Source organism: Lupinus angustifolius, chromosome LG20 (assembly GCF_001865875.1).
Source record: "Lupinus angustifolius cultivar Tanjil chromosome LG20, LupAngTanjil_v1.0, whole genome shotgun sequence".
Classification (NCBI taxonomy): Eukaryota; Viridiplantae; Streptophyta; class Magnoliopsida; order Fabales; family Fabaceae; genus Lupinus; species Lupinus angustifolius.
Genome location: NC_032028.1, coordinates 300137 through 315097, shown reverse-complemented (window position 1 = coordinate 315097; position 14961 = coordinate 300137). Strand labels below are relative to the sequence as shown.

Genomic DNA, 14961 nt, shown 5'->3' with positions numbered 1-14961 from the left:
GTTGACTTCTTTGTTTCTAATCTCTGTATTTTTCATTAAATACCTTTGAGCTGATCTTCATTACACATACATTACTTCAAGTTCAGATCTTTGTAGCTGCAGTGTCTTTGCAACCTTCTCCAACGTCACATCAATGAATGTGAGTGACAATTTGAACCTTCTCTAAGTTTTGTCTTTTTTATTCACCACTAAATGAATTCAACCCAACCCATTAGTGAAAACTTCACACTTTGTATTTTCAAATCCTTTCAATCTGGGCATTTCCTTCTTAATATCTTAGTGTATATTATTTTTGTGATTTTCATGCTTAGAGGTTAGAATTGATTAGAATCTCTTTGATTTGTTGGTCTATGACAGAAAGTAGTGCTAAAAGTGGAAATATATGATGACAAAATTAAGAAAAAGGCCATGAAGAAAGTTTCTAGTCTTTCAGGTATGGAACTTTCAATCTCTTGTAATTTCATTGCCTTCTGATGCTTATCATAATATCAAGGGCAAAATCAAAGAGAGAAAAAAACACTATACATTTGTGTAACAGCAACCACATATAGAACTTTAAACCATCCTTATCCAATGTTGTACTATTTAGGGTGATTTATTTTTTGCAGGAGTTGAGTCAGTGAGTGTGGACTTGAAGAACCAGAAATTGACCTTAACAGGAGACATTGACCCTGTGGTTATTGTGGGCAAGCTGAGGAAGCTGTGTCTTACTGAGATACTCTCTGTTGGACCAGCCCAAGAGGAGGAGAAGAAGAAGAATAAGGAGCCTAAGAAAGATGAGAAAAAGAATCCAGAAGTCAAGAAAAATGATCAACAAGAGAATTTGGCTCATATTGTCAAGGCCTATGAAACCTATCATTATAATCAGATGAGACAACCACCTTACTATTACACAAGTGTGGAAGAGAATCCTAATGCATGTTCCATCTGCTAAGTTTTTAGAACATCATAGCAAAATAAATGATATGTATGGTTGTTCAAAAGTTTATGTATGTGCATTTGGATTCTCCATTTTCTTTTCCCCTATTCCTTGTTAATTGATGTTGTTGCTGTTAATGAGATCTACCTATATAAAGTGTTGTGATGTACTTGATAGAATGATATAAAGTTGTGTGAATGCTGAAATGCCAGTCGAATGTTATGAAGTTGGGAGATAAAAATGTATGATTGATAAGCTATTTTTCTTTTCTAAACTTAGAATTATTTGATAAAATTAGATGATAAAAATATATGATGTAAAAGGCATATATATGAGCATTTGACTCATCAAGAATCACTCTACATAACTTCTCAAACTATGCTTTCTATGTTCCAATTTTTCGTGTTATAAATTTCCTTGACCAAATAGGGTTACTAAATTATTTTTGATCAAATAAGTAACATATAAATCATTGATGATTGTTGCAAAGTGCACACTAAATACATATCTAAAATATTCATCATTAGTTTTATGCATGCTAACTTAAATTTTAAGCACTTAATAAGAAAATGATGGGATGGCATAGGAGCTTCAAACCCCTTGAGGGAATGAACCAAATGGTCTTGGTCCTACAAATATTCTAATGCCATTGCCTTTTAGCAAGTTTTATGACACTGGTTTCCATGTTGAATCCAAACTGTCTATGATAATATTTAAAATCTCAAACTAAAATTTAAAATTAATTTAACGTTATCATAGTAGCTTAACCAGTTTTTTGGTATAATCAAAATCTCATACATCACAGCTTCCTCAAAAGATCCAAGGTTAAATTAGGTGCAAGTTGTAAGATATAGACAGTTCAATAATACAGAACAAACGAAGAAGCACATGGATGCATCAAAACTCGGCATTAATATAATAGTTTTGTCAATGTGAAAACAATATGATATGATATTGAAACATATGTAACTATTTTTTTTTTACATAATAGAACTATTTTAATTGATAGGTATTATTAAGGGTTAGATTAGTTGGGATCTGTGTGGGTTAATGCTTTATTTTAATGCATGAATCGAAAAGATTCCTAATAATCAAGATGTTTAGGTAGATAGTATAGTGAGATCATCATCGAAGACACTGAATGGTTGACTTGCTTCATAAACTACAGTCTCACATTAATTTAAGTAATTAGACCCTTGTTACAAAAACCACTTCTCATGTGTACCTGACAGTTGGTCAATTCCAGCTACTCAACTAATAGGTTTTGTATTAAAATTTGAAATACAACTTCATTGGTTTAAGCCTAAAACTAGTGACTTAGATTATTCGAGTCAATCAAAAAAATATTTCTTTAAAAATAGCCAAAACAACAACATTTTATTTATTTTTTACAGTTGTATTTGATAAATACAATTTTGACTAACAAATTTACTCATTAGTTTAGTGGATATTGAATTATGTACCTCTACCTTTTATTATGTAAAACGATAACCACTAGACCAATGATTGAATTTCTTATTAATGAATAAAAATATTTATCCAATAAATTCTTAATTATCTACATATAAACTATTTTCTGATATATTTATTAAATCATTAAAATTATTATATAACTTACCAATTTAGAGAATAAATTATCTTATTATTATAATAGAAGATAACTTAGCTCATTAAATTATTTTATTGTTTAATATGTGTTTTATTTTTTATATTGTTATAAAAAGAAAAAAATAAGACATATATTAAATAATAAGTAAATATGAGGGAATGAATATCACTTACCCTATTTTTATGACTAGTTGTGTTTATCCAATAAAAAGTAAGAATTAATTAAAAAAGTCATAAAAATAAAAAGTAACATTATGATTGGGTTAGAAACAGAGACATTTTTTAGCACGTGTTAGGAGATGAGGTTAATTTGTTTTTAAGTTGACCTAGAAATATTGAGCAGACATAACATAAGTGGTGGCATTTTCCTATAACCTATTAACATAAGTGGTGGCATTTTCTTATAGGAAATTTTGACTCAACAACCACTATACACTTTCCTATAACCTATTAACCTCGGATATTTTGTCATTGATCAATGGCTTCTTCTCCTGTCTTCATATCCACTGAGAGCTTATGCTCAATCCTCACCCATCAAACTCTCATTCATCACTTCCAATCCAATCTCCCCAAACTCTCTACTTTGCTCTATTCCCCTATTCGTCAACACTATTCTCTCTCTCCTTCTTCCTCTCTTCTCCTTATGCCTTCTTGGTCTTCTTCCCCTTCTTTCCCTTACATTGGTGTCAAGCTTGTTACTCATTTCCCTCTTAACTCTTCTCTCAATCTCCCTGGTGTTCAAGGAAGCTATGTCCTTTTTAGTTCCACCACTGGACAAACTATTGCTACCATGGATTCCACTCAACTCACCCTTTATAGAACCTCATGTGTTTCTGGATTGGCTTCTACTTACTTGGCTAGAGATGATAGCCAAGTTCTTGTTATGGTTGGTGCTGGTGCCATGGCTCCTCATTTGATTAGAGCTCATCTTTCAGCCAGACCCAGTTTGAGAAAAGTTATAATTTGGAACAGGACAGTGGAAAAGGCAAGAACTTTGGCACAGAAACTCAGAGAAAGTCATGGGTTTGAAGGGTTGGATTTTGAGGGTAGTGGTGAGAATTTGGATGAGGTTGTTGGACTTGGGGACATTGTAAGTTGTGCCACTAATTCTGAGACACCTCTTGTTAAAGGTGAGAAGTTGAAGGCTGGTGCTCATTTGGATTTGGTGGGTTCCTTCAAGCATTCAATGAAGGAATGTGATGATGAAGCCATAAGAAGGGGAAGGGTCTTTGTGGATAATGAGGCTGCCCTAGAAGAAGCAGGGGAGCTAGTTGGTGCTTTTGAAAGAGGAGTGATCAAGAAAGCTGAAATTGTAGGGAATTTGATTGAACTTGTTAAAGGAGACAAGGTTGGGAGAAGCAGTGTAGAGGAAATAACTGTGTTCAAGTCAGTTGGTTCTGCTGTTGTAGATATGCTTGCAGCACAATTGGTGTATGAGACTTACACAAGGAGCTGAGTACTACTATCTCAGTGTAGTTTATGCTAAATATTTCAATAAGATTATGGAGTTATGCACTCCTACAGCTTTCAATAATAGTTTGACAATATCCTTGACTGATGGTAGTTTTTAAATTTTACTAAGTTCAAATGATCATGTCTATTTGATAATGTTAGTATTGTTGTTTCCATTAAGAGCTAGCTTTATCAAATGAAATTACTGATATAGTGATATGATTATAATATAAATCTCAGTGCAATACCACTGAACACTTTATGTCTATTTGAACTTGTTATAACATGAATATTTTGTCTTAATTGAGGGGAAAGTGGGCACATGTTATTGACAAATAAGGCATTGTAGCTGTCATGTTATGCCTTACATCATTCCATTTGGTAAACATTTTCATAAGATAGACAGAATTGGCATATGACAGTAGTGAAATCATCATGAAAGGCAAAATGAATCTACCATGTGAACAATCTTTTCTATGAGGGTTTAATAAAGAATAGCTCACTATTGGTTTGTATTTTGGGATTAACATATTTCCTAATATCCATTAGCTAATGTCTAATCATTAAACATGTCACAACCCACTATAGATGTGAAACTCTAAAGAGGTTTTGTAATTAGTCCACCCAAAAACCCTTAGTCTTCAGTGTGCTGCAGATTCACTTTTGCTTTGGATCATTTTATCAAAATCCTATATATGGGGTTGATTTCATCATTAGGCTTATTACCACATACTTAAGTTTAGACCTCTTATACCAATATCAATACAAGTTGATATATCCTGATTGATTTAATGATGATGATGATAATGATAATTATCAAGAATTTAAATTATATTCTTTTGCAAAATTTTAGATAATTTTGAGAGAACTTTTATTTATATCTTTTTTTATTATGAAAATTTTACATTTAGATTGATTGGGTATAATGAAGGAGTGATTGGTTGAGGTATGACATGTTTGCTTCTGATTGAGCTAGAACTTGAGATCAAGTGTTGCATATATAGAAAATTCTCATTGAAAAAGCTAGACCTATGTAGGACCAATCTTCATTTTTAATTTCATACTATATTGTATATGCATAATTTTGTTCATAGTAAAACAACATTATGAATAATATGTCCTGGATTCTGTGTTGGTGATTTGAAATCAATTCTACTTGTTGATGGGCCTGAGTAACAAGGGAATGTAATGTAGCTCTACTTTCTCTGTTTTAATTTCCCTATTCATTCAAGCTAGAGTTCTGTTTTTCTTTCCATTATATCTTCATACCTATAGTTTTTTAAAATGTCTTCTGATATTCATTTCACACATATTAAACAATAATTATTGATTAATCACCATACAGAAATACTACTGCATATACAACTCACTTTCTTCATGTATAGCCTTTTAATTATGCAAAACCATACAATAATTTCTTATTTAATAAAATACTTATCAACTATCAAACTAATTTTAATTTTGATTTTCTTACCCTTGTAAAAAAATGGAGGCTGTCCAGTATTATGATACATCATTCCTTCCAATTTTCTAGTTAACTAAATGATGGGATACACTTGACACACTATTTTTATACAAGTATATTGAGAATGTCACTGTGTGGAGTTTTTTAAATACATCATCATTAAAAATTAAATCAGTTTTTAATATATATGGTGCAACATCCAAAAGAAGTAAATTATATGAACTAAAATGAAAATTAAAAAAACAGAGACATGTTTAAGCCTTTTATTATTAATTATATCAAAAGTCCTTATGGTGTTTATCATGGATGAAAGGTGACGGTGAGCTAAGTCATGTTCAATGAACTTCCCATCATTATAATATTTATACACGGTTAATATAAAGATTTTACATGCTCACTATATTATCCATTCTTCATTCAAATTATTTTATTTACATAGTCAATAATAATCAAATATAAATGAGAGATGATATAATGACAACATATAAAACTTATACATGTGGTAAGTGAATACTTTTTTTCATAAAAATTTGTCATTATGTAGTTATAGAACAAAATAAGTTTGAGTAGAGGATAAGATTAGATGTGATTATAATAATCTATGAGGGATTAGAATGAATAACATTATAACTTGAAAAAAAGTAATGACAATGAAGATATAGTGAGAGGTTTGGCGTGATAGGGATGTTACCCGATTGGAATGAAAACACAAAGGATTGAAAGAAACATATCTTTTGTGTATTTGAATTAATTATACTCCAAGTCCGTAATATAAACATTTTTTTAGATGTACTTTAGAGTAGCTCATATTAATGCAAATATAGAGGCTATCAAGTTGGAAGTGGAATATGGCAGTGGTTCTGGATGGCGTCTTGAGCCAGCATCTTTACTAATATAAACATTTTAATACTTTTTGTTTTTAATTTTATTTACTTATTTATGATTGGTTTGAGATATAAAATGAGTAACTTTTTGTGACAGTTGATCCCGATCATAAGGGTTTAGTACTATTCTCTCACGTTGTGAAATGTAACTGAGAATGAAAGTGACATATTGTACCGAATGAGTAAGTTCACGGGACAGCAGAGAAAGAAGAACCCGTGAACATTAAAACTAAAGTGCATAGGCAGAACAACTTAGCCTAGGGACAAAATCCCTCTCATGATGATGGAGACAGCTTTGGATTCTTCCCTCACTTTGTAAGAAAAACCCGTGACCCAACAACAAAGTTAAACAAATTGAACAATTAAATAAGCCTAGACATATCTATGTGCTTTTCTTGATACATAATTCAATTGAAGCCCACCTTATAATTCAGCTATCTATATCACGAATTATTAATCCTCCCCTACCCATTTTGCATGTGACCAAAATAATGTCCTTGTTGGTCATAAAATTGTGATTGTGTTTAATGTTGTAAATGTAGTACAAGTAATTGTGAATTTGTGATGAGAATCAAAATTACTACAGATAACATAATGCCTCACAAGAAAACTTTGTTATGGGCAAGACATAAGGTAACATGTTTCTAACATCTTTTTTAAGACACAAATTTTACACTAGAACACTCAATTTATAACAGCATTTTGAAGGCATGATTTCTCTCAATATCATAGTTCCTAAAATATGAAATGTCACATTCTTAAGTACATCTTGTCCACTTGTATATAACTCAAGAAAATGAAATCTTTATCCAAATTATGGAGGTAGAAGAAGAGGAACAACATACATCCAAAGAAGAAGTGAGAAGAGCAATTCAGAAAAAAGGGACATAAAGAGTCAACTTCATTATCATATCTATAAAATGAACAGTTTTTGGTGGCAGGATTTTGTGATTATATGCTTTATAGCAATCAGAAGAATCAAGACCAGTTCATACAATAGGATCACAAATGAAGAAGAAATTAATAATTAAAATGTGCTTAGCATTTATTCATCAACCTTTGATCATTTCTCATTCTTCTTTCATCTTTTGGATCTTGAAACCCTTCTAAGCAAAACCAAGAAGCAAAGCACACGATATAACACAAAGAAGCCAATCAAGAAATACACGTTGCTCCATCTATCTCCCACGCTTAGCCCTCTATTTTGTAACACCTCAGCACCCGTAACCATGCAAAGCTGGTTATTTTCTTGGTACCACATGAAACACCTTGTAACTAAGCAAGAATACTCATTGATAAGAAGAGCATCAAGAGCATATTTATACATAGACAAGAAATGCATGAAGAGCCAGTATTTTGGTAAGCTATCCTTTGAGATAAAATAGCCAGAGAAGAGAAAAAATGCTGCAAGAAGCATAGTCAAGAGTGAAGTTCCAGCAATGTAGTTTGGAGCAAGAGAACTCAAAAATAGGACAAAAGAGTTTGCCATAAGAACTATGACCCATATGACCAAAACAAAATAAGAAAAAGATAACCAAGAAGCACATAGACCAACTAAGAAGTAGACTGGTATAGAGTATATAACAGCAACTACTAATAAATATGGCAAGAAAACAAGTGTGTTTGCAATGAGATGAGATGATAACCTATAAACCCCACTTGAAGTTTCTCTTAACAAGATTGGCCTTTCATTAATGAAGATTGGAAGTGTTTCAGTTGTGGAAGATAGGAGGAATGTGAGAGTGAATGCAAAGAGACCAAACCTTTTCTCAATGCCTTCCTTATCATAACCTATGTTGATGTAAATTGTTCCTAAAACAAGACCCACTAGAAGTGCCTCTAATGTGTTAGTCAAAAGGAGTTGCCTAGTTCTGAAAATGATCTTCCAAAACCTGCTATAAAGAGTGCATATTTCATGGATCCTAGAACTCTTGTACCGGATCTCTCTCATAGTATTAGTAGTAATAATAGTCTTAGTTCCACTATTATGATCAGATAGAGAAGTTGTAGAACTTTCTGGAGAATCAGGAATGCTTGGTGGAGTAATTGGTTTAAGCTCATTTAGTTGGTTTAATATTTCCATGGCATATTCCAAGGCATTGAGTTGATGAGGTACAATGAAGCCATTTGAGTGCAAGAATGATTGAAGTGAAGCAAGGCTTCCATGATGAACCACTGTCCCTTTTGATAACAGCAAGATCCTGTCAATGCAAGAGAGGATCTTGAAGCTTGGTTGGTGAATGGAAAGAATAATTGTCCTGTGACGAGAAACACAAGTTGACTTCAGAATCTGCATGACTTTGAACGCAGAGGTGCTGTCAAGTCCAGAAGTTGGTTCATCAAGGAGCAACACTGCTGGATCATGAAGGAGACTAAGTCCTATAGAGACCCTTCTTCGTTCTCCACCTGATAATAATAGAGTTTATAGAAGGAATATTTTCATTACTAGAGAGTATATATTTTCTAAACAATCAAAATTCTGGATCAATGAAGAAGAAACAATATCACTATTTTTGTTGAATAATATACAAAAGTGGGTACCTGATAAGCCATGACCGAGTCTTGTGTTAGCCAAATGGGTTAGTCTAAGTTCACTGAGAAGAGAGGAAACAATGATAGAAATATCACATGTCTTATAAGGCTTGAGAAGGCATGCAGAAAAAGTAAAAGTCTCAGAAACAGTGAGCAAAGGGAGGCATGCATCGTGTTGAGGGACATATGCTGAGAGTTTTCTGAAGGTGGAGGGGTTCAAAGGGGAAGAGTTAAGGGAAAGAGTCCCAGTTGAGGGTAATGTCCTAGCAGATAGAATATCTAGAAGGGTAGATTTTCCAGCACCACTAGGACCAACAATGGCAAGGATTTGAGAAGGGTAAGCAGTGAGGGAAACATCTTTGAGAATGTAGGAAGGTGGAGTTGTTGTGCAATGTTTGAAGAGAAAGAGTGGTGCAATATTATTAATAAGGGAAGTGTTAGTGGAAGTTGATTTTGTGTAGGAGATTGAAGTAGCTGTTAGTTTGTATGTTTTATGCGGTTGTTGTGGTGGCGGCTCTGCCATGGAGAAGGTGGCGGAAGAGAGGATTTCGACTGAAAATTGTGTTGGATGTTGTAACAATGATCGTTTCCATGTATTCAAGAGTATAATGTTTGTGGGCGATAATAATAATAATAATAAGAGAGAGGAAGCAAAAAAGAATTAAATAAAGCAATTTGCCTTTTGGTGCTTGGATTATGTCACAAATATTTTAATAATAGAATTAAGAGGAAGGAAACTAAAGAAGTATTAGAGTGGTTTACTTAAGGGAAAATTACACTTAGAAACTATGTGTTTAAACTTAAATACCCTTGTATTCAATTTTAGTAAAAAGTTCAACACTTCCCTCGAAATTTAGGTCTTTAGTTATTGCTATACTTATATAGATCCTAGTGTTGTTTATGTAAGAAATATAATATGTAAATAACATTATTGTAAATGTCTTAAAATATATATTTTTGATTTACTATTTAATAAGTGATATAAGAGTGATGCAATAAAAATAATATGTCAATAATATTATTGAATACTAATTGATCCGATCTGTATAAAAATAAATAAAAAACATAATTGGTCATGCATTTTTTCAATAATCATTGTTAAAGTGTCATACAATAATTAAGAGAATTCAGGTCAAGGCATGAAAAAATATTGAAAAAAAGACTTGATGTCATTTAAATGATGATTTCTTAATATCTATCGATCAACAATTACTGGAGTTGGGAACAGATTGAAAGTTAATAAAGTAGGTTTTTAATTAGAATTTATTCACGAGCATAGTATTATGATTCAGCAATCACATTATATTCACAATTCATGCCCATTTTTTTGTCTGTTTATGTGCTCTAACATCTCATGTATGTGTTAGTTTGTGAAACACACCTGAACAATTTTGTTCTTTTTATTTTGGTGAAGGAATAAATTATTTATTGCACTTCACGACGATCACAGCCTCGTCCGTGACTCAATGTCCAAAACCTATATTGTGAGTAGGACAGACTGACCAAACGTTTTTTATTTGGATAGTTTATATCATTGTTTCGGGAATGATTTAAATATTTGTTGAGCTACTCCTCCTATAGTCAATTGGTTTTGAGATTGAACCTTAGTATGGTATTACAACCAGAGCTCAACTTCTTTTCGGTTGTCATAGGCTAAAAGATGTCCTTTGTTATGGATCAAAGATGACTCTTCGCTTGGTCCGGCAAACTTATATGGTGAGACATGTGAAAAGTAAGTTACACATCGTCTACCTTATTGTCTCATGAATAATTTAAATATATGTTGGACTATTTATCTCATAACCAATTGGTTTTGAGATAGAACATTGATGATAATATATTTTCAACAAAAATTGTAGTATAAACACTATACGAACACTGAAATTAAGAATTTATTGGTCTGCACAATTTTAAATTTTGCTAAGCTGTGATGTCGTATCTACAATATTCTATAAAATTTAAGGGTATTTTTGGTGAGTGTTGAATTTGATTGTTATAAGATAGAAAGGCCTTGAAGCTCATGTCAATGTGGTTGGGGTGGAGTTGAACTTTTGGGTATGAAGGTGACAAATATATACAATTAAATATGAGGTCCATAAACGATTAGATCCTTAATATGTTTAGGCTTTGTGAAACTATCAATCCTTTTTGTTCTTCTAGGACTAACAATGAAGCCCAAATTGATTGGGTTTTCTTGACTATAAAAGGTGTAATTAGTTAATTATCAAATTAGTATAATTAATTTTTACTCACTTCATTAATATGTAATTTTTTAACACTTCAACCAAAAAGAATTGAAAAAGCTGATATATTATACCAAATAAAGAAAGAAAATAATTGTAATATATATGCATTGATAGTGGAAATATTTATATATAGATAGTACATCATTCATTTCCATTACTTTTATTTAAAAGACAATCAATGAATGATATAATAATAATGTAAAAACTCTTACATTATCATTGTATACATTTTTTTCTCAAAAAAATATATAAGTAAAGAGTGACTATATTTATGAACCAAATCCTTTATCAACATATACTAAATGTAAGTACACACATTATCCATTATTAGTATCCCATAGTTATTTATTTAAATATATTGATTGTGTGTAAAAAGCTTTACATCAAAAAGTAAATAAATATTATATTCTTTGAATATTTAAAGTTATATAGATTATTTTGAGGATGCAATACACATTTTTTTATAAAATAATTTGAAGGGAAAAATGAACTTATTTTTTAGAGACATTGTTCCCCTTTCTACTACACTATTCTTTATAGTTTAACCTCACAAGTCTCAATGTCACTCCTATTCATGTATCCATCCAAATCATGATGCAACGATTACATTTCATCATGCAATCACAACCACTGAAATCGAATTCACCATTTTTCAATACTGATCTAACGGTCTACCTTGTTGTTTATTTTCCAACCACTTCCATTCTAATTATTGAAGGAACATCAACCCCAAACACCATCATAACACTCTAAACAATGTCCCATTTTTCTTAGGTGGGATAGGGTTCTATTGAAACACAAAATTAAGAAAAATGATCATTGTTCCACTATAAACACTCTTATTGTTCACTTCAAAGAAAAGTAATTTTAAACATCATTATTCTCTTAGTTTTTTGACACTTAAACTTCAGAAAATGAATATTCCTTTTAATCAAATACTTGTTTGCACCATGGACTATGTCAACATATATATTAAATCCATCATGATTTCTTACTTAGACACATGCAATTGTGACTTCTGGAACAATTTTCTCTCTCCTTATTTTAGAAGATTACCGAATACTAATAATGAACAAGAAGATTCAATGAACTAAAAGCATTAAATTCAATTCCCAAACACATTGTCTCCTTAGAATGCGATTATCCCAAACAAGAAAGTAGATATTGGAAAATGGATTCACATGAATTTAATCCCATGCATCCATAATGCCTTGATGTAAATGGCACTATGCAACACCTTACTACACAGAGATCATATAGGAAACATAGAAAATCTACCATTCTTGGAGGACAAAATGGTGTTGGGTCGCTGTTTATTTAGTGTTTCTGGGTGCATTGCACATTCTCTCCTCAAATTTTAAGAGAACCTACACCTTATATATTACACAATTCTTAAATCTTAACTAACACTATGTTTGTTAAATTGGTACAGTTAACTTCACTTTAGGATTAGTTTGGGAGTTATATTTTTTAAGGAAATTGAAAACCTAAGAATCATGAAATACACTTATAAGATAACTTTTAAATCTTCAATTTCTCGTCCTTCCTTCTGAAATTAAACTCTCAAACTGACCTTTAGTATTTGTTTCTTATTCCGCGAGTTTGGAGTAGACCATGAAGGATCTAATGATCACCACACATAAAGCTTTTGTTTTTCCTTGTTTATTTATAAACGTTGACCCATCATATTCATACTTTTCTTTTTGAGACCAACCATTCTATATATTATTTTCCCAATTCCGTCAAATAAAACATACACGCATCAGAAATTGAAGGTTTCTATTGATTTATTTAATAAACCTAGATATTGGTCGACCATCGTAAAATTTAATTAATTAAATTACAAAAATTAAGTCTCAAATCTTCTAATTTAATTCATAATTTATTTTAACTCTTGGAATTAATCCTTCATATAATCTTTATTAATTGACTAAAGGATGTCATATACAAATGCATGTAATACTAATTAATGTGACAAAAGGGTCATTCATACTCAGATTTTCTTGCTACTTAACTTAGATTGTACTGCAATGTGGTAGTATTTTAATTATACAGTTATCGTATTAAAAATAGTATTTAATATACATATATTATAATTTAAGTTCAAAGGTTTGTTCAAACAACATTTAATATCATATTAACTTCGAACTTATAGTTGGACTCTGATTCAAAATAACTTTATCAATAATTAGAATCAGATAAATGATAAATCTTACCCGACTCATGCTCACTCATTGAATAGACGAAAGTGACTTGTAAGCTAAATCTTCAACTGTGGCGCTCCTTGAAATTTGCATTGGTATGGAGAGCCACGTTTCTTGATTTTTGGCATGGTTCTCCTCCTTATAATTATAAGCCTTTAGAATATTGGAGATGCTTGTACACGACAAGAACCCAATTATAGTCCTCAAATCCTTTTATTGGGCTCTATCATGCAACTACAAAAAAGTCTTTTTCCCACCAACTAACTATACATTTCAAATTTCAAAATCTCAAAATCTCAAATCATCCCATCTCCATAATGTATCAGATTTTGCAGTGTAACCAATCATGCCATAGCTTTATGTTCTGTAGTAGTTGTGTACGCATTCTAATTTGTTGCATACACAAATGCATATTTTTAAACCCATTATTACTGGCACATTTTGCAACTTAGTCCATAATGAAAAATAACCATTTATTCTGAAACATTCGATGACTTTGTAAGAATAGGTTAGTCCAGGATTTCAACCAAATGATGAGTAATATGTTTGGTTCAAGCAAACAGTTCATGACATAAACATACAGTAATTTAGACAAGGTCTAACATAATTCATTTCCACTCTTGTTAGCATGTGCTTTAATTCATATAATTTCATATTTCTAGTATCTTTATTATTTAATTAAAATTAAGCTCATATTTTTGGACTTGTTTCTCTAATTCTAATGGACAAGTAAATATGAAATAAATATCTTTTTGGGAACATGAAGTCATTTAATTGAAGTTATGAAGTCACCGACAATCAGTAATGACGTCTTTTATTTAAAAAATTATATTATTCTATATGTTATTAGTAGTGATTGGTGAAGAAAATATTTAAAGTATTAAATTTTTAACTTAAATATATTTTTATAATTAATGATATTATATAAAGTAATACATTTTTTTGGGAATAAAAGAGGTATTTCCCATCAATATTGTCCACCCTTTATTTTCATTATTTCATAATTAATGGGACAGTAATTTCTATAACCTACCAAATCTATGCCTATCCAACCCTCCCATTTTTTCTTTTGGTTTCCATTCACATTGATCTATGTTCTATTATCTAAAATAATGTATTGGAGTACGTAGTATATAGTTGCCCAATGAAAATCACATGCCCTACTTTGATGTTATAATTATGTTTCAATTTAATTAAAAGTTGTCATCAAATTAAAAACAAAAATTATAAGAAAAAGAAAATATTTTGTTTATATTATTTCATGGGATTTAATTAATTTGAGGACATGAATTTTTTTGTTAAGAGAATCTTTATTCATAACTGATACCATCATTCTTGATGCATAGTTTGCACTCTGGTTGTGTAGGCCACTATTTTATATGAAATGCCTTTAACACATCATTACTCTTTGCTTACTTTCCATTTTGTGTTTTATAGTTTAAGCTTGTTTGAGAAACATATAAATCAATAATAAACATATTCAACAGGTGATTTCCTTTTAAATTTATCTATATTTTTATACTATATATAAAGTCAAGACTTGAAATAACTACCACCATGATTCTATTTTTTTATTTTACCCTTAATATTTTTTATTTCTAAAGTAAAACTATAGAAATAATAAAAAACCCATAAACTGCTTTTAATAGGC

The 14961-nt window shown here is 31.0% G+C and overlaps 3 protein-coding genes across 4 annotated transcripts; 2 read left to right on the top strand and 1 right to left on the bottom strand.

Moving 5' to 3' along the window:
- Positions 1-1164, top strand: LOC109335632 (heavy metal-associated isoprenylated plant protein 39-like). Its single transcript, XM_019571788.1, has 3 exons — positions 1-139; positions 358-433; positions 609-1164. Exons 1-3 carry the CDS (start codon positions 134-136, stop codon positions 932-934), a joined length of 408 nt encoding a protein of 135 aa, XP_019427333.1. The 5' UTR covers positions 1-133; the 3' UTR covers positions 935-1164.
- On the top strand, positions 2975-14859 carry LOC109336266 (uncharacterized protein P11E10.01). 2 transcript variants are annotated; one of them, XR_002106322.1, is made up of 2 exons: positions 2975-4063; positions 14849-14859. XR_002106322.1 is itself a non-coding variant. In XM_019572765.1 (2 exons), the coding sequence occupies exon 1, from the start codon at positions 3006-3008 to the stop codon at positions 3981-3983; it is 978 nt and encodes a 325-aa protein (XP_019428310.1). In that variant the 5' UTR covers positions 2975-3005; the 3' UTR covers positions 3984-3989; positions 4059-4153. The 2 variants fall into 2 exon arrangements, 1 of the variants encoding a protein (XP_019428310.1); XM_019572765.1 differs by lacking the exon at positions 14849-14859 and having other exon boundaries at positions 2975-3989; positions 4059-4153.
- On the bottom strand, positions 7211-9431 carry LOC109336265 (ABC transporter G family member 4). The gene is made up of 2 exons (XM_019572764.1): positions 8870-9431; positions 7211-8734 (listed from the first exon to the last, which is right to left on the bottom strand). The coding sequence occupies exons 1-2, from the start codon at positions 9381-9383 to the stop codon at positions 7410-7412; spliced, it is 1839 nt and encodes a 612-aa protein (XP_019428309.1). The 5' UTR covers positions 9384-9431; the 3' UTR covers positions 7211-7409.